This window comes from Nematolebias whitei, chromosome 17, assembly GCF_014905685.2.
Source record: "Nematolebias whitei isolate Nwh7 chromosome 17, NemWhi1, whole genome shotgun sequence".
Lineage (NCBI taxonomy): Eukaryota > Metazoa > Chordata > Actinopteri > Cyprinodontiformes > Rivulidae > Nematolebias > Nematolebias whitei.
The window spans coordinates 14,192,550-14,213,200 of NC_056514.1; the positions used below are offsets into that span (position 1 = coordinate 14,192,550).

A 20,651-nucleotide genomic window follows, 5' to 3' on the forward strand; every position below is an offset into this window, starting at 1 on the left:
AGCAGAAAAATGTTAGAAGAAGCAAAAAAATATAGTTAGCAGAAAGAATCGGAAAGGAGAACAAAACAGCTGAAAGAACAGCTGAAAGTAGCTGAAAAATGTTTAAATTAGCAGAACAAAGCAGAGTGTCTGCGGGGTCTTGAAAGTTATTAAAAGTTGATAAATCAAATTTGGGAAAATTAAGGGTCTTGAAAAGTATTAAAAAGTCTTGAAAGCGATTTGATGAGGTATTATTTTTTTTGCTGTTATTCTAGCTTTAAATAATTTGACAGCAAAAAGTATGTATGACTAATTGTTTTCCTCACCGCGGAGGATTCGGAAACTGCTTCGCACAAATTTAGAGTGTCAGGTTACAACAGCCTTAACGGCTAGGCCTATCTTGTGCGCATGCGTGGCTGCTTTGAGTCTGTGTGTTCGAGTAAGTTGCCGCGAGACCGTGAGAACAATGGGTAAATGCAAGTTTTTGGACTCCTGGTTGGAGATGCCTGATTTTCAAGAATGGCTGAGGCCTGTCGCCGAGAATAACCGCGAGGCTTATTGTACATTTTGTAAAAAAAAGATGAGCGTAGCCTCGATGGGCATAAACGCCTTGAAGTCCCATATGACTGGAGCTAGCCACAAAAGTGCAGCTAGCCGCAAAACGCAGATGTCTATCAGCAGTTTCTGTGCTCCACCAGCGACAGCGCTTCCAGCTAACCGTGTACCTGAACCAACCAAAGCTCCCTTGACACTGTCTTCTGCCTCTCCGTCTGCCGACATCATGGTGACCATGGGCAGCACACCAACACTGCGTGCAGAGGTGATCTGGTGTCTCCACACTGCGGTGAATCACCATTCTCTAAATTCCAACGAAGGCATATCGGACGTTTTTAAATCAATGTTTCCAGATTCGGATATAGCCAGAACATTCACTTGTGGCAAGGACAAAACGGGTTACATCTTGCGATTCGGGCTTGCACATTTTTTTAAGCAGGAGCTCGTTGACAGTATTAACAAAGCTGGCCCATTTGTGTTGATGTTTGACGAGTCTCTGAACCAGTCAACTAAAAAGAAACAGCTGATGGAGGCTCTGAGGTTGATCTGCGACAAGGTCAGTGTCTGTGGGGGTGTTCTGCAGGTACCTCTGACCAAGGAGCTGCTGGCTTCTGTTGCCTCTGCAAGGTCAAAGTACAGGATTTACCTGGAACAGCAACGAAAGAAGAAAGAAACTTCCACACAGAGCCTTAAGAGGAAAGCAGCTGGAGCTGAGTTAGAAGAGCTGAAAAAAAAGAGAAAACTTCTACAAGAGGTGTGCGATTCTCTGCAAAAAGATGCAGATCAGTTGGCAGAGCAGGCAGAGGGAAAGTCAGGTTCTTTAATGGCCCAACTGATCACCAAGTCCAATGTCTTGAGAAGGAGACGTAAAGAAAAACTCAGTGAGCTGGTGCAAACTGAAGAGTTGCTGGAATGCAAAGCAACTGCACTGAGGCACATGTAATGATTACTGTGTTTATTTCTTATTCGCCATTGTTCAACCAAGTTACTTTAAAATAACTACGAGTCTTGTTGTAACCTAAGCTATATTTTCTTAAACCTAGTCGTGGTTCAGTTTCTTCTTTTGAATTTTTTTCTATCCACTGTATCTCAGTTCTGTTGTAGGTTTGAGATTCACGGATTTAATTGAAAACAACAGCAGTTTTGTAAATCAAAGATTTGTTGCTTAATAAAACAAAGTGACGATAAGGTCTTGAATTTATTTTGGAAGGTCTTGAAAAAGTCTTGAAAAGGTATTGAAATTAACTTCATTATTCCTGCATATACCCTGGAACACATATTTGCTGTATTAGGTTTAATTAAGCATAAATGAACACAAAAAATAGCTTTAAAAAAGCAGTAATTGGGGGGGGGGGGGCTGCGAAGTAGCTGAAAAGGCAGAAACTAGGCGTAAACTACCAGAAGGAAGCGGAAAGAACTGAAATGAGCTTTAAAAAAAAATAGTGGAATTAGCTGAAAAAGTTAAAATTAGCTGAAAAAGAGCTAAATAGTAGCGGAAATAGCAGAAAAAAGTGAAACTAGCAGATAAAAGCTGAAAGGAGCATAACAAGCTGAAATTAGCATAAAGATATTAATTAGGCTGAAAGTAGCAGAAATTAACATGAAAAACTTGAATTTATCTGAAAATAGCTGAAATTTGCTTAAAAAATGCTCAAAGGCTAGATGAAAAGTTGGAAAAAGCTTAAATTAGCAGAAGAAAGCAGAAAGAACATGTTTGCTCAATTGGGTTGAAAGAAGCAAAAATGAGCACAGAGAAGTGGCACATTTGTAAAAAGAAGAAATTTGCTATAAAGTAGCTAAAAAGGCAGAAAGAAGCTTAAATTACCAGAAAGAAGTGGAGAGAGTACATTTTTGCTGAATTAGGATGAAAAAGTTTAAATGAGTGCAAATATCATGGAATTAGCTGAAAAGGCTACAATTTGCGTAAAACAGCTAATAGTAACTGAAATAGCAGAAAAAGCTGAAATGAGCATAACAAGCTGATATCAGCAGAAAGAAGTTAGAAGAAGCAAAAAAAAAATGTTGTAGTTAGCTGAAAGAATCTGAAAGGAGCAAAAAAAAAAAACAGCTGAAATGAACTTAAAGTAGCTGAAAAATATTTTAATTTGCAGAATACTGCTGAAAGAAACTGAACCAGAACAGTGTGAAAAGAGCAGTAAAAGGTTGTAAACAAATGGCTGAAATTGTGTATGATAGTAGCTGAGAGTGAACCCCAACTTATAGTACTGTCAAATCAAAATGTAAAATGGTCACAACATGGCAGTCCCCATCAAAGTTTCTCCAGGAACTTTCTATCTGTAAGACTCGCTGAACGATCCTGAACAGTCCTGATTCTGACTGACCAAGACGTTCAACCAGAAAGTTATCTGAAAGCAATCTGATTGCTCAACATGGATGTTGTTGCCAGGTGTGAGTGAGGTCTTAGTGATGCATTTTTACAGAGTTTGTTTTGTCACTGATGGATCAAGGAGGAATCAGCAGTATGTGTTTAGAAGAACAAAGCTTTGCTGTGTGATGCTTTGTGCAGTAGAATATTTACCACCTTTTATTTGTTCGTTTCTGACTTCAGTTTCTCGTCCCCTGCAGGCCCGTAAAGCTCTCAGTGACAGGCAGAAAGAGTTGGAGTTAAAGACCCAGCAGCTGGAGACGAAGCTCAGCAACAAGAACGAAGAAGAGATCAAGAAGGCTCGCAGGAAGTCCACACAGGCAGGTCAGAACCGGGGTCGGTCCGGGGTCACAGTGTCAGTGTTTGAACTGTTCGCACTCAGGAGTCTGTGGCTGAAAGATCTGATTCTGTTTCTGCTCCACTGAAGGAACTCTTTGGACTGGACTTGGTCAACTTTGATTATTTAAGTCTGATTTATTCTGATTTGACTAAAGAGCCAAACTGAGCATGATAAACCTTCATCTTCTGTAGATGTTGGTTCCCTCTAGAGCACATGTGGGCATGGAGCTCCATGGGTGGACATTAAATCAGATTCCTCCTCCAGTCTTTGGACTGCTCACTTGAGAGAGTCTGTGAACCAAGTTTTTTTTTTTTTGTTTATCTTGTCTTTGTTTGTTTTATCAGTGCTTTGAGCCAGACTGGGATTTTATTTTAAAGTTTATTAATTCTGAAGCGAAGCAGGCAGTAGAGGGAAGAAGAACGGTGAGAAACAGAAATACTTTCTTCACCATAAGTCTGCCAGCTTCTTGTGTGTGTGCGTTTTTGTTTCGGGTTACTTTGTAGGAACCAATTTTACAAAAAATCATGCATTGTGGGAACCAACTGCTTCTTATGGGGACCATAAGGAGAAGTCTCGTTGGGGGTTAGGTTTAGGGTAAGGGTCAGGGTCGGGCTATAGAAAATGAATGCAAGTTAAATCAAAGTCTCCAGAAAGAATGTTTACAAGAAAGTGTGGGTGTGTGTCTTTTTATTTGTTACATTGTAAGGCCCATTTTTCCAACTTATACTACATTGTGAGGACCAACTGCTCCTTATGGAGCCCCATAGGGAGCAGTGCCATTGGTGGGTTAGAGTTACCAGGCCTCTCATGCAGTTCTATAAAGTTTGGAGCTCCACACACTTCAGATATTTTAAGATTGATAAATCCTCCCGGAGGGGAAGCAAAATGTCTTCATCTTAAGAATATAAGTCCAATTGTTTTTGTTTTTTAACCTTTTTGCGAAGCGATTTACCATGAACTGTACGACTGAGGATCTTCACCAACGTCTGACCATGGATACGTGGATGGATGGATAGTTTTCGTTCTTTTCCTTTCCTCTTTGTGTTCCCCTCTTCCCTACAGTTTAGTATTTTATTTTTTCTTTATTACTTTAAAGGAATATGTTCAGATCTCACTTGTCACAATATTCACATCACGTGCACCACAGTATGGCAGCACTGACGGGAGCTAAACTTCAACTCGCTCTTTTTTTGTTCCTGTTGTTTTTGTTTTGACTTTTTTGCGCCTACACTGTACACCCACACTACGGGTATGACCATGACACACTTATGGAGTTTTGTGTGTTGCTGCCTTGCCATCCTGCCATTGTGGTTCAGTTCCTGACCCCCTTCCCGCCTCGAGCTCAGGCTCCGGCCTGTCATTGCAGCCATCTCCATGATCCTCCATCTGCCTGCACGGACCAAACTGTACGGAACAGTTTGGTTCCATGGGGAAAATGTTCTGTCTGCTGGACCCGGTTCTGGATGGCAGTCATCGTTCGTTGCCGGGGTTATTATTATCATCATGCTGCTAACGGGATTGTGCTGCTAACAGTACCACACTGCTAATAGTACCATTCTGCTAACAATATCATTCTGCTAACTGAACCACACAGCTAACAGGACCGTGTTGCTAACAGGACCATGTTACTAATAGGATTGTGTTGCTAACAGGACCATGTTGCTAACAGGATCATGTTGCTAACAGGACCATGCTGCTAACAGGACCATGTTGCTAACAGGACCATGTTACTAACAGGATTGTGTTGCTAACAGGACCATGTTGCTAACAGGATCATGTTGCTAACAGGACCATGCTGCTAACAGGACCATGTTGCTAAAAGGATCATGTTGCTAACAAGACCGTGTTGCTAACAGGATCATGTTGCTAACAGGATTGTGTTGCTAACAGGACCATGTTGCTAACAGGATAATGTTGCTAACAGGACAGTGTTGCTAACAGGACCATGTTGCTAACATGATCATGTTGCTAACAGGATCATGTTGCTAACAGGACCATGTTGCTAACAGGACCATGCTGCTAGCAGGACCATGCTGCTAACAGGACCATGTTGCTAACAGGACCATGTTGCTAACATGATCATGTTGCTAACAGGATAATGTTGCTAACAGGACCATGCTGCTAACAGGACCATGTTGCTAACATGATCATGTTGCTAACAGGATCATGTTGCTAACAGGACCATGCTGCTAGCAGGACCATGCTGCTAACAGGATAATGTTGCTAACAGGACCATGTTGCTAACAGGATAATGTTGCTAACAGGACAGTGTTGCTAACAAGACCATGTTGCTAACATGATCATGTTGCTAACATGATCATGTTGCTAACAGGACCATGTTGCTAACAGGACCAAGTTGCTAACAGGATAATGTTGCTAACAGGACCATGTTGCTAACAGGACCATTTTGCTAACAGGATAATGTTGCTAACAGGACCATGTTGCTAACAGGATAATGTTGCTAACAGGACCATGTTGCTAACAGGACCATCTTGCTAACAGGATCACATTGCTAACAGGATCATGTTGCTAACAGGACCATGCTGCTAACAGGACCATGTTGCTAACAGGACCATGTTGCTAACAGGATCATGTTGCTAACAGGATCATGTTGCTAACAGGACCATGCTGCTAACAGGACCACGTTGCTAACAGGATCATGTTGCTAACAGGACCATGTTGCTAAGAGAACCTCACTGCTAACAGAACCACTCTGTTAATAGGACCATGCTGCTGTAGATGTTGTATCTTTTTTCACTTTTGGTGCTTTGTTTTGTACGTTTGTTGCATGCTTTGGTATTTCTTGTTTTTGTTTTGTTTTTGGGCGAGTTGAGACAGTTCTTCTCGTCCAGAGCATTTCATTGCATTGTTTACTCATATAATTCCTCCCACTTGTTATTTCTCACATTCCTTCTTCACAAATGACCATGGTTATTATTTAAATATACATTTGGGTAAAAGGGAAAAATGACCAAACACAGGGTTAGAATTCTACATATTTTAATATCATATGTCACAATAATGTTGCCCTTCCCTAAATGAACTAACATGTTCTCATAGTTAACCTCTGAATAACTACTGATTGGAAGAAGGCTATTTATTTATTAAAAAAATAAAAAATCATATATTGGCTTCAGTAAAAAAGCCAGAAGGAATCATGAATGTACTTTATTTAGTGTTTCATTATCACGCTTCACTAAAGGCAAAACACGTTTAAATGAACGTCTCAGGTTGTAATTGCTAGATGTCCTAATTTATTTATTTTTATTTGATGGTTGTTTAATCAGCTAATTATTAACAGCTGTACCGTCAAACAGAACATCAAAAAACATGCTTATTACAGGACAATGCACAAAACTTTCCCTCAAAACTGTCTGAGACAACCTAAACTGATGTTGGAGTAAATTAAAACTATTAAAAACCCGAACGAACTCGTCTCTGTGGGCAGTGAGACTCAGTGAAGCAGCAGCCCGGTCCGTTTCTTTCACCTAATAACTGGTGTACGACTCCAGGAAAGGAACTCTGAGTAAACAGATGTTAAAAAGTTGAACTAGCTCAACCGCATGCGGTCACATGACAGCCCTCCTCCCTGCTGTTTATGGAAGAAGGAAAACAACATCATGAGTCGTTGACAGTGCTGATGGAGTTTGGCTGCCAGAGAGTGCCCGAGGAGAGAATGATGCCAAAACAGCTAAAACATGAGACAGGTCTCACCGTCTCATTATCACTCCATGAACTCGTCAATTACACAAATCACTTTGATAGGAAACTCAGCTTTTACTGGCCGAGAAGCATTGAAGCACGTTAGAGGCTGATCTACAGTAACAGCAGCTCAAATGGGTTTTTGTCTCAGTTGCAGATGAAAGGGGGAATTGGAAATATTCTCCGTCCATCCATCCGTCTGTCTGTCCATCCATGCATGTTGTGGGCATGATAACAAATAAGTCAGGTACCGACTTCCATTTTTGTGTGTGGTCACATCTAGGCATCAGAAAGGTTCCTATCCAAATATAAATATGTTTAATCTTTCTTTCAAAAGACACCTTCAGTCTGAGGAGCCACATCAAACATCAAAGTGGCTAAAAACATCCAGAAATCACTTTGGCCATGATTGCCTCAAGCAAGTCGGCGTGGGAGAGGGCGGACTCAAGAAACCACCTGAGCACCATCAAACTGGTTGACCCACTATGAGAAGATGCAATTTATAAGACTGAGTTTGTTGCAGCTCCTTGTACTGGTGAAGTCCTTTGGATGAAAGATGAAACGTTTCAACACAAAGAAACCATCCAGAGGATCTGACTTAACTCTGTTGGATATTTCTACCTGCATTATTGAACATGAATCAGGATATGCTTTCTAGTGTTTATATTGCTTAAAAATATAGTTTCCTCAAATGATTGTGGGGTGGGGGACGTTGGGGTGCCTGAAGATTAATCTATGGCCACCATTGGCCACCCCATGGCACAGTCGTGAATAAATTTACTCCATCTACTCGCCAGGATCCTTCACACTATGCTGTCTCAGATGAACAAAAAATAAAAAATAGCCTACCTCTGTTCTTCTCCACATTATAACTTCTGCCCACTTGAATATTCTGCACCAAAAACATAATGGTTTACTTGTATTCTCTGTTCAACTACGGTCCAGAAAAACACTCTTCCATAAAACTACAAACGTTCACTATTCAAATCTCACAGTGACGAGGGACATTGATACTGCTCGTTCTTTTCATCTGAAGATAGAGACATACAACCAGGCTTCACTTCCTTCTCTTTACACAGTGAAAGGCTGCACGTCTAACTTAAAGCTTACTGGAGATCCACAGGTTCACATTATCTCTAACCCCACCAAAGTTTGAAGTGGGCCAGTACTTTTCCACTACCTACAACCCGCTGCCATACATACATACTGTATGTAGTACCAGCAATTGAAAAATATCTAACTACTGTGAAAGACAGTATTTGTACATACATCTGTAAACAGGATGCATGCCATCAAGTGGGGTGTTCTTGTATAGAATATGTGTGTGTGAATGTATGTATGTATGTGTGCCACTCTGGAATGGGAGGTTTTGCACACTATATATCAATATCCAACAATTTTCAGTCAGGTCATCTGGACAGTTTTTTTTTTTTTTTTCTGAAACGTTTCACCTTCCATCCGGAAGGCTTCATCAGTCAAGTTTACACAACACAAAACTGATTCTTCCCCCAAACATCTTACTCCAAAGTGGAACAAACCAGTTATGTTGGTGCTAAGATGGTGTCTTTGGCACGCCCCCTCCTCCTGTGCCAGCCCTCTTCCTTGTCGACAGTCATGTCAAACTGGTTCAAAACCAACAAAGTCCATGCTCAATAATCCAGGTATACAATCCAACAATTTTCAGTCGTCAGAAGGCTTGGTTTGGTCCACTTTGGATTAAGCTGTTGGGGGAAGAATCAGTTTTGTGTTGTGTGTTTCCTTGACTGTTGAAGCCTTCTGGATGGAAAGTGAAACGTTTCAGCACAAAAAAAGAAACTGTCCAGATGACCTGATGGAAAATTGTTGGATTGTATACCTGGATTATTGAGCATGGACTTTGTTGGTATATATCAATATGATGCTATAATTATAGTGTCCTAAGCCAAAAATAGTAAACTACGTTTTGAGCATCATGTTAGTCGTTCACATCTTGTATGGCCGAGAATAAAATTACCAACATATTTACTGTTTACTTACAGTAACTCCTCTGTGTGCCGCCGATCAGATTCTGCACACACACATCTAGCTGTGCCTCTGATTTGCTCCTTGTGTCAAAATTTTAATCAACGGTCACTCCTCATGGGTCATGAGTCAGCTGATGCCATAAATCTAACCCAACCAGAAGTCATGTAGAGCGAGTCAGGACTTCCTGTTTTACACCAGAGGTGATGATTGTGATTGGCTTTCATTTTGTACCACTGTCCCTTGGAAAATGTAGACAAGTGGTACACTGTATAAAGTGACAAGTGACGTATGCTATGGATACAATTTTAAAAGTACTAGAGCCCAGCCTATACGGAAATTTTGGCTATCGCCAATACTGATATTGGGAGGGGGAAGCTACCATCGATAACCTATATAATTGCTGAAATTTTTTTGAGCTTTGTCCAACCCCAAGAATCTAAGAAAACAGCAAGTAGAGCGGGTCTTGTTTATATAGCTCAGCTGTTGGCAACTATATAGCTAATCAAATCAGATCCACACTATACGCAGTCCCACAGTAGGTTTACAAATGATGCACTGGTCATAAAAACAGTCTTCCCAATGTGTGTTCACATTTTCTTTCCTTCACTGTTCCCCATAAAGTTATCAAGTGTGTTACAAAAATATAAATTAAACAAAGAAACGCCCTTCCCTGTTCATTGTTTAAATAGTCACGTTTGATGAAGGCCTAATTAGTACTGACCACAGCAGAGTTATGTTTTTCTTTGTAGTACAGATTTCAGACAAACAATGCATTTCATTGAGGATGACAAAGATAATGTTACTAACACTGGATGTCCTCACAAACTGGAATCTCAGTCTGACAGGACTGGTTGGTGTAACTACTGACAGCAGGGCTAATGTTGTGAAGGCGGTGCAACTGAACACTAATGTTAGTTTGCTAACTTGAGAGGCACTTAGGGGCTGAGATGGGGTAGAAGCAGGGCAGCCGACTCAGGACCCAAAAGTCCCAGGCTCGATCCCCAGTCATTCCCACATGTCGTGGTGTCCCTGAGAAATACACCCAATCCCTCATTGCTCCCCGGGTGCTCACAAAGCTGCCCACTGCCCCACCTGGCTGTATTCCAGGTGCTATGGGTTAAATGCAGAGAACCAATTTCACCATTGTATGGGAACATGCAATGCTGACAAACACATAGCACTTTACTAATGACAAACAGGTTGGAGGATTGAAGAGAATTTATTATTGTTGATTTGTTTTATAGATCGTTTAAAATAAACTTAACATACATTCATCAAAATACTACACAGTATTGCTCCCTGCCTCATCTGTGCTGAAAGTGAAACTTAAGTGAACGGCCATGACTTGAAAGTAGTCTTGTGGTTGCAGAGCAAGCCCAAATCATCAGCCCTACACCACCGTGCTTTACTGTTAGTCTGAGATTTTTTTAGCTGTCTAGTTTTCTCCTAACATGATGCTGTGCATTATGGGTAAGCATTCTACTTTGGTCTCATCTGTCCAACTGACATCAAAGTCTTGTTATTCATTCAGATGAAAGTCCTGATGCATGCTCAATTATCCAGTTAGAACAATCTAACAAGGTTAAGTCATATCATCTGGATGGATCCGTCCAGATGACCTGACCTGAATGTTCACCATCTGCTGGATTTACCTTGTTATACATCCACACACTTGATCAGTTGTTGTTTTTTTCTGTGGTTTTCTACAGGAGACGACCTGATGCGCTGCGTCGACCTGTATAACCAGTCCCAGTCCAAGTGGTTCGAGGAGATGGTCACCACCAGCCTGGTGAGAAGACGTTCTGGATGAGTCAGATTGATCCTCAGGTTTCTCTGGGATGTTGTTCATTTTTCCGCTGTCACCTTCAGGAGCTGGAGAGGTTGGAGATGGAGCGAATCGAGATGATCAGGCAGCACCTTTGTCAGTACACAACTCTTCGACACGAGACGGACATGTTCAACCAAAGTGTGAGTACAACATGAAGTCTGCTCTGTCTCAGTGAGACAAAGAGAAACGGCATTGGACGGCACGTTTTAACATCCTTCCTGTGCTTAGATGAGGAATTACCGTGTTTTACCAACTTCAACTAGTTCTTCAGAATATTGATGTTAAATGGGGACAGTAACTTGTTTTTTTGATTCTAAGAAAAACAAAACTAAAACTGAATTCTTTGGAGACGAGTATTCTTTCAGCAGCAAGTCTCTTAGGTATGTCTCCACATGTTTGGTCCTTCCAGCCTCTGGACGTTTAGTCCACATTGGATGGTTCCACGTGTGTCCAACAATTTTTAACTCTTGTATCGTTGTTTGAGGAAAAAATCAGCCACATGTTCATTTTTGTCCTTGTTTTTTATTTTATCTTTTTTTTTATTTTGGTACAGTCAGTAAACATCTTTTTTTTGACAAAGTCTAAAAAATCCTTCTGTATGTGTTACTTTGTCAGAACGGTTTCAAAGGCTCTCATGACCTCACAGTAACTTTACTACACACTCGTGTCCCTGAGGGGAAACATCAGCCACATTACAATACACTGTAAAAACAAATTTTAATCCCATATTTATCTTATCATAAGTTGGGGGGGAGTGGTGCAGAGGTTAGAGAAGGTGGGCTGTGATTGGAAGGCTGCTGGTTCAACTTCCCAGACCGACAACATCAAAATGTGGGTGGGAAAGGTGAAACACCCACACCTGCCTCCACCTTCATTTGTCCCACTCTGTGCCCTTGAGCAAGGCCCTTAACCCCCACCATCTGCTCCTCCGGGTGTCCTAGATAGCAGCTCTCTGCTCCACACAGAGGGCTGTGGTAGCTCGGTGGTCTGTGGTTGTGTCAGGAAGGGCATTCGGTGTAAAAACGATCGTCAAGTCTTCGTGAAAGTTAGTTCACTGTGGTGACCCTTGAAGAAGGGAGCAGCCTAAAGATAAACATTTAAAAATAGAAAAAATCATACAAAATAATGCATTCCTACATTTATTTATTTATTGTTACTAAACATTCAATTTTTCATATTAGCACACTAGATGCTGCTCTGCTTTTATTTTTGAGAGACACTGAAAAAATCTGCCAGGATCAACTCACAGCGGAAAACTTAACATCTGCCTCGACCAGAATTGCTGCGAAGTCCCGCCTCTCATCTCGGCCGACAAAGTCCTTTTAGTTTGGGTGTAAAAAGCAAAAACTCACTTGTAGTGTGCTCATGTAAACATTTGGTACTAAAACTTTGTTTCGCATGCATGCAGGCTGCAGAATGAAACGCTCCACGGCTGACTGCCGGACGTTTGTCCCGAGGCAAGACGTCATTAGCTGATGGACCATGCACCTGCAGCTCTTTAGTATTTCTGGGTCAGTACAGGCAAAGAACTATTTAAAACTAGAGATTCTATTGTGGGCAGAGTTAAAAAATATATAAAGAAAATAGTGTTTTTTGTTTTTAAATTAAAATGTTTAGAATAAAAACCTCTGTGTTCAAAGACGAGTACTGGTAAGTTTGACCAAAAACAAGACCTCGGTTTTGTTTATGGATTCTGAACTCTAGTTGTGGTGAAAAACATCTGCCAACAGATGTTCATCAACAGATGTTCATCCATCATCCATCGTTGGTCCGGAGGGTCGTCACAAAACCCTGGACTGGAATAAAATAAATTCAAATAATTAAAATAATTTTGGATGTGCTAAAACACAAGACCTTTGAAGAGTTCAAATAAAATAATATATATTTTTTAATATTATATTTTTTGAATTTCAGATAAAAGACTCGACTAGTTTTTTGTGGGGAAAATAGTATTTTTGAGCAGCTAAATCAGGTGGTGGCTTGTTCCCCCACGGATCATGAATGTTTCATATTTAACTGATGAAACCAGTGGAGTGTTGCTGCAGCGGTCCTGCTGGACCTCCGTCCCATTTTCACATCTCTGAAAGACTCAAACAAGTTTTCATGGAGGAAATGTTTCTTTATTTTGCACCACTCGTCTTGCCTTTAAAATCTGATCACTCAGCCCCAACCCCTGAGCATGATGCTGCCACCACTGTGCTTTGTTGTGGGGATGTTCTCGGCATGACGACAGGTGTTCGGTTTGCCTCAGACAGAGTGTTTGACAGCCTAAAGGTTTGAGTTTGGTCTCCTCTGACCACAACACGTCTTTTGTTGTCACTTTTTCACGAATCCAGCTCTGCAGCTCATAAATGGACAGATCCTCACGTCTCTGCAGAGCAGCTGCAGCTCCATCAGGATTCTCTCAGCTTGCTTCACTGATTGATGCCCTCTTTGCCTGCTCTGTGAGTTTTGATGGATGAACATCTGTTGGCAGATGTTCTTCTCCACAACTTAGTCTCTGACCTGTGTGGAGAGTTTCTTGGTCTTCATGCTGTCTCTTGCTTGCGAGTAGACCTTAGAGGTGTTGAACTGGTGTTGAGTTTGATGATCACAGCAGATGTATGTTATTTGACATGTGTAGGTAATTTGATACACGGAGCACCAACAGGTGGATCTTATGTAACTAACACGAGTCTTGCTCTGGTTGAAATAAAAAAAGTGAATACTTCTGCATTTAACTTCAATAATGTGAAATGTTGATCGTAGAAATTTTATTTAAAATCAATTAGTCCGTTTAAATTGTACGTTGTACAGGACCAGAAAAAGAAGAATATGAAGAATGTGAACATTGTGCAAACCACTTTATTGTTTTGTTTTGATTCGCCCACACTTCTTGCTTAGACTTTTTAAAATTAGTAAATTATTTGCAGAAGTTGCTGCAAGCATCTGTTTGCACTGTAGGTGCGGAAACTCACTAAATTAAACTCCCCCAAGATGTATAGAAGTCGTCAGAAAAGTTCTGAAGGAGTCTTCGTTTGTGACTTCTGCTGAGATTGTTTTTAAATCTACTTTAGTTTTGTTTTGTTTTGGGAAGTTCTGGGTTCAATCCCTGGGTTGGGCCTTTCTGGGTAGAGTTTGCATGTTCTCTCCGTGCTCCGTGGGTTTTCTCCACAGACCAAAAACAGGGTGCTTTCAGGTTCAGGCCTCCTTTGCAAAAGAGATCTGAGATCTCAATGGGATTTGTCTGGTTAATTAAATAATAATAATAGTTTGAACCGTAAAACATCCGTGTGTTCATGAATATTCTGTTGTAGTTCAAGTCCAAGAATCTTTGTTATCTCCAAGGGACAATTTGTTTCACAGTCAGTAGTCATACAAAACATTCACACTAGACAAGACATTGAGACATTAAAATAACAGAAGTCATCATTATTCAGTGAGAAGCCTGATCGCTACAGGGATGAATGAGTTTTTCAGTCTGTTCATCCTACATCTGAGCAGCAGATACCTGGATGGAAACAACCTGAACTCACCACGGGGTGGGTGATCAGGATCTGCCAGAATCATCCTGGTCTTGTTCCCTGACCTCACCTTGTGTAGGTCAGTGAGGTTCTGTAGGGCTATACCAGCAGTTTTGCTGCACATCCTGACAATCCCCGAGAGTTTGTTCCTGTTTTTACATGATAAAAATCCAAAACAAGACGAAGGTGAAAGTTAAGAGACTCAATAAAACATGAATAAAACATTCTTGTAAAAGTAGAATCAACATTAAAACCACAGAGCTTCCAATAAAAATACATTCTCTGGTGGGCCAACTTACAAAGTGAGTTCACATGGGGGTCAAAAGTCAGTTTGTCATCAAGAACAGCTCCCAGATATTTATATTAATGCACCACCTCAGCAGCTTCACCGTTAATGACCACAGGAGCAGCAACTGAAGAGTCTTTTCTAAAATCAATGACCATCTCCTTTGTCTTATAAACATTTAACTTTAAAAAGGAAGACTCACACCATCCAGTGAAGTCCCTGACCACAGGTCTGGGTCATCACTGCTCAGAAGGGACAGGGTGACAGAGTCATCAGCAAACTTTAAGATGGGACGCTGAGGGAACTGGCTGCATGTACTGTAGTTAAGCTGAAGCTGGGGTAAATCTGGGGGCGTCAACACCCTCAGCATTTTTATACAAACTGCAAGTTCTTCACCTGTGTCCAGTCAGTTTCTCTCAAATGTTTTAGACTTAAAAAGACATGAAAAGTTAGTCTGATTTTACTGTTCGAGTCAGGGACTGACTGCATCATGCTTGTTTCAGATTGAAAACTTTTTTTCCTACAAAATAAAATAAATCTAACAGTGTTACACATAATCCATATGATGACTGCAAGGAGGCAAAAAGAAACTGTCTGCAGCTCAGGTACCGAGGTGATAAGAAATCATTGCCCCCCAGTGGTGAGACAGGAAGTACAACACTTTCAGCTGGCATTAGGAAGACACAAGAAACCATCCGTCCATTATCTTTATCTGCTTCTTATTTTTTGGGTCACGGAGGTCACTGGTGCCCATATCCAGCCATCACAGGACAAGAAACCATGGCAGGGAATAAATAAAAACGGTGAATATTAATTATATTTTCATCATAAATCCTGCTGCAGTTAAACAGTAAGAAGCCATTTTACCCCATTAAGATGATTACTAAATAGTTAGCTAATGCTAATACGCTAATATGAGCTAATATTCTAATAGGAGTTATGTTGACTCTGAAAAAGAAAATGCAACATGAAAGTCTTAGTTTATTTGTGGTCATGTGTGAAGGAGTATAGAAGGCGTGAAGGGGAGGCAAAGATTCAGGTCAGTTTAAACTCATTTATTAAAAAATAACAGACGTGAAGAGAAGGTTGACTTCAGGATGAAATACTCAGAAGATACGATGGCCTTTAGAGTGGCCAGGATTGAAAGAGTTGCTCTAAAATTGTCTTATTCAAAGTGTTTACAGATGAACTTGTTGTCTTTTTTTTTTACTTTTGTTTTCATCTGAAAGTTAAAACCTACTGTATGTTTATTTATCCATCTTATGGCTCTCTTCATCTTTTTACACAGATAATTATTATTAAATTGCAATGAGGGCAAAAACTTTACCTTACAACAATATTAGTAAATGGTCCTGTCACCAATGCTTTGTCACAATATTAATAAATACAAATGCTATAGAGTGACAGCTCCTTAAACAAACTTCCTTTTTTTTTTTTTTTACAATAAAATAAGAATATTTCACATTTAGGGTTAAAACTGTAACTTTAAACTACAGAACCTGAAGTGAAGCAGTTAAAACTGGAGAATAATTCCCTGAATGTTGCTGAAGACTAAACTGGTAAAGCTAAAAAAGAGCAGAAAACTACCAGTAGCTAAAAAATAGCAACCAGCTAGCAAACGCTTAGCTAAAATAGCAAAAGCTTTGCTGAGATATATACTGTATATATTATTTTTTATTTATTAAATTTTAATGTTTAAATTTTTTTATAAAAAATTACTGTAAAACACATTGGTAACATTGCTGTTTTAAATGTGCTTTATAAATAAAGTTGACTAAAAATAAGACAAACCTAAAACAAAGATACAAAAGGAGTTTGGAGGAACTGAGGAGATCTCAAAATATTTCTACAGGAAAATATTTGTGAATAAAAGTTAGTCTGCAAGAACCGCACACACACACACACACACACACACACACCAGAAAATCATTAGTTTGAGTGTTGAATGGGCATCACACAGTCATTCATCCCTCAGAGAAGCTGCTGAAAATGGAGGTTCGCTTGATCTTGACCAATACACATCCTCAGTACTGGGTTACATTAGTACATGTACTGACACAGTCTCCACTATCAGAAATGTTAAAAGCTACCCAAACAGAAAACCTTGGCTGAATGCAGAGGTGCGTACCCTGCTGGAAGCCAGGAACACTGCCTTCAGGTCTGGAAACTCAGAGGAGCTGAGTAGGACAAGAAAAGAGCTGGTTGCTGGTATTAAGAGGGCCAAGGCCACATATGCAAAGAGGATCGAGGGTCAATTCATCTCACAAGACCCTCGGAGCATGTGGAGGGGCATTAAGTGCATAACAGATTATAAAGGAAGGAGCGAACAATGCCCCAAAGACCCATCTCTGCCTAATGCCCTCAACAAGTTCTATGCACGCTTTGAAGACCCGAACAGACCACCCAGCACCAGACTCACCTCGCCACCGGATGAAGAGCATCTCAGCGTGACCTCAGCAGAAGTAAGGAGTACCTTCAGGAGGATTAATCCGCACAAAGCAACTGGCCCAGACAACATCCCCGGAAAAGTGTTGAAGGAATGTGCTGATCAGCTCTGAGGTGCTGGCAGACATCTTTAACACCTCACTTACCCTGGAGACAGTTCCCACCTGCCTGAAGACTGCCACCATCATCCCAGTCCCAAAAAGCTCTACAGTGACTGGTCTGAATGACTATCGGCCAGTGGCCCTCACCCCGATAGTCGCTAAATGCTTTGAAAAACTGGTCATGACTCACATCAAAACAACCATCAACATCAACGAGGACCCTCATCAGTATGCATACCGTGAGAACCGATCAACAGAGGATGCAATCTCCTCTGTGGTCCACACTGCGCTCAACCACCTGGAGCAGAAAAACTCTTACGTCCGTATGCTCTTTGTGGACTTCACATCCGCCTTCAACACCATGATCCCCCAAACCCTGATGGACAAACTATCCACACTAGGACTAAGCCCCTCCATTTGCAACTGGGTACTAGACTTTTTAACAAACAGACCACAGTTAGTGAGGATCCACAACTTCTCCTCCTCCACCATAACCCTCATCACTGGCTCTCCTCAGGGATGTGTGTTGAGCCCCCTCCTGTTTACTCTGCTCACATATGATTGTGCAGCTACCCATCCAGGCTGTCACATTGTAAAGTTTGCAGATGATACAGCGGTGGTGGGATGCATCACAAACAATGATGAGTCCAGCTACAGGCAAGAGGTGGAACACCTGGAGAGCTGGTGCAAAGAGAATAACCTTCACATCAATGTGAAGAAGACAAAGGAGATGATTGTGGACTTCAGAAGGAACAAAAACATCTATACCCCCCTGAACATAAGAGGATCTGCGGTGGAAGTGGTCTCCAGCTACAAGTACTTGGGTGTACACATGAATGACAACCTCAGCTGGAGCAACAACACCACCAGCCTGATCAAGAAAGCTCATCAGAGACTCTACTTCCTCAGACGGCTGAGGCGAGCTGGTCTGGGAAGCTCAGTCCTCACCTCCTTCTACAGGTGTGCAGTGGAGAGCATCCTGTGCTCCAGCATCAACGTGTGGCATGGAGGCTGCACAGCTGCAGAAAGAAAAGCTTTGCAGAGAGTGGTGAAGGCTGCACAGAAATCTGTTGGAATCAGCCTCCCCACCATCACAGACATCTACACCTCCAGTTGCAGGAAGAGGGCCACCTGCATCATGAAGGACCCCACTCACCCAGCACACACACTTTTTGCCCCACTCCCCTCAGGAAGGAGGTTGAGGAGCATTAAGTGTAGAACCACTAGACTGAGGAACAGCTTCTACCCTGAGGCTGTTAGACTCATGAATCTCTAACGAGAATAATCACTGTGAAAAACCACATCATGTTGCTGCTGATCTGTTTCAATGTTGATGTGTTCATGCGTGCACATCTGCTCACAGACTCATGTTCATGTTTGTGCTGATGTTCAATGTTTTATGTTATGAGTGCTTAGTGTATATTTAGTTGATGTTTTTCTTAGTTCATATCTTAGATGTTATTACTGTTTTTCTTATACATTTTATTGTTGGATGTAACTGGGACCCCGTGTACATAATTTCGCTCCACCACATGTACCACATGAGGTGCGAATGACAATAAAGAAACTCCGACTCTGACTCTGACAACTTCGCTTCCTGTATTTAAAGTGGTACTTCCAGTCTGACACCAGCAGAGGGAGTCACTTCCTAAACCCTCTGAGTCAAACAGGAGGGATCAACTGCACAAATATGGTACATGCAAAAGGCTTCCTGTTCTAACATTTTTAATTAATTTATTTATGTTTGTTTGTTTGTTTGTGTTCAGACCGTGGAGCCGGTGGACCAGCTCCTGCAGAGTGTGGACTCGGCCAAAGACAGAGAACTGTGGGTGCGGGAGAACAAGACGGGTGAAATCAGGCCGGTGGACATAGAGATCTGACCTCAGAGGTGTCTGATGAGCAAAGAAACTGTGACCCAGAAGCTCCAGGTCTGAGGACGTGGCTGTTAGTGTATGTCTGTGATTCGGATCAGTAACAACCCTAAACACTGATCCATACATGACTCGCAACAAACGGAGGAACAGCTGGTTGCTCTCATCCCTGCTGAGATGATGTCAGTTTTTGGGAGGAGTTTAAGCTTTGTTTTAACGAACTGATTCCTAGTTCTGAAAAACAAACAAAAAAACAACAACTGTGTGAAATATTTACTAAAAGAATCTCAGGTGAGGTGACTGATGAAGCAGCATCAACAGTGTAAATGTGTACATATTAAACTGCTCTATGTCACTCAGAAGTGAAACGATAATAACTGCCATCATTTAACAAAAACTATCGATAATGCAGTTAGACCTAAGAATATCGTTTCATGGCTGTAGCTCATATAAGATCAAATTACGAAAGATCAAAGATGTAATACTAATATCTGTGCTGAAGTGGGAACTGGTTGCAAAGCCTTGTGCCTTTAGCAACTGTTGCCATCTTTGATATATGTTGCTGACTAACTACTATTGCTATCTTTAGCATTGGTTGCAGATATCTTTGCAAGCTCTGTTACTTTTAGAAACTGCTGCTTCCTGTAGCATCTGTTGCTTCCTGTAGCGTTTGTTGTTACCTGTAGCATCTGTTGCCACCTGTTGCATCTGTTGTTACCTATAGCTTTTGTTTAAAAAAGTTAAATCTGGTCCTCTGGACATTCAAAAAACCAAAACAAAGCAAAACAACAAAAAAATGTAGAAACGTTTCGTCTCTCATCCCTCGGATGAGAGACGAAAGAGACATCCCTTCAGGGATGAAGATGTGCACATCCTGGATAGAGAGGAACGATGGTTTGAGAGAGGAGTAAAGGAGGCCATCTTTGTGAAAAGAAACCGTCCATCGTTAAACAGGGGTGGAGGCCTACGTGTTCAATTGTCCCCCTCTTACAATGCTGTGATTGCTAGTATCACTCAGCCCTCTGTGAATAGTAAACAGCCATCAAGGTGCTAATGATCCATTGTTAGGCTGATGGTCCTTCTTGAGCATGTGATCAGTTGGTTTTGGTTGTCAGCAGCAAAACTGGTTGATCCACTCTGAGAAGGTGCTATTTAAGAGACTGAGCTGAATACAGCACCTCAGACTGAGGAAGTCTCTCGGATGAGAGACGAAACGTTTCTACATTTTTTTGTTGTTTTGCTTTGTTTTGTTTTTTTGAATGTCCAGAGGACCAGATTTAACTTTTTTAGATTTTGCTACCTGGATTATTGAGCATGCATCAGGATATAGCTTCTGTTGCTTCCTGTAGCATCTGTTGCTTCTTGTAGTGTCTGTTGCTACCTGTAGCATCTGTTGCCACCTGTTGCATCTGTTGTTACCCTTAGCATCTGTTGCTACCTGCAGCATCTGATGTTAACCTATAGCTTCTGTTGCTTCTTGTAGTGTCTGTTGCTACCTGTAGCATCTGTTGCCACCTGTTACATCCGTTGTTACCCTTAGCATCTGTTGCTACCTGCAGCATCTGTTATTACCTATAGCTTCGTAGCATCTGTTGCAACATCTGTTGCTACTTGTAGCATCTGTTGTTACCCGTAGCATCTGTTTCTACCT

General features: G+C 41.3%; 2 protein-coding genes across 2 annotated transcripts in view; one reads left to right on the forward strand and one right to left on the reverse strand.

Annotated features, from left to right (window-relative positions):
- The window catches only part of gas7b (growth arrest-specific 7b), a 142,354-nt gene extending 123,116 nt beyond the window's left edge, over positions 1-19,238 (forward strand). Inside the window, exons 11-14 of the mRNA XM_037691183.1 lie at positions 3,121-3,244; positions 10,676-10,755; positions 10,836-10,934; positions 18,896-19,238. Coding sequence (XP_037547111.1) covers positions 3,121-3,244; positions 10,676-10,755; positions 10,836-10,934; positions 18,896-19,009 — 417 coding nt within the window. The 3' untranslated portion in view covers positions 19,010-19,238. The remainder of the gene's footprint in view (positions 1-3,120; positions 3,245-10,675; positions 10,756-10,835; positions 10,935-18,895) is intronic.
- LOC119423771 (putative uncharacterized protein MYH16) overlaps positions 11,808-20,651 on the reverse strand; it is a 29,757-nt gene continuing 20,913 nt past the window's right edge. The window contains exon 15 of the mRNA XM_037691182.1: positions 11,808-11,877. Coding sequence (XP_037547110.1) covers positions 11,824-11,877 — 54 coding nt within the window. The 3' untranslated portion in view covers positions 11,808-11,823. The remainder of the gene's footprint in view (positions 11,878-20,651) is intronic.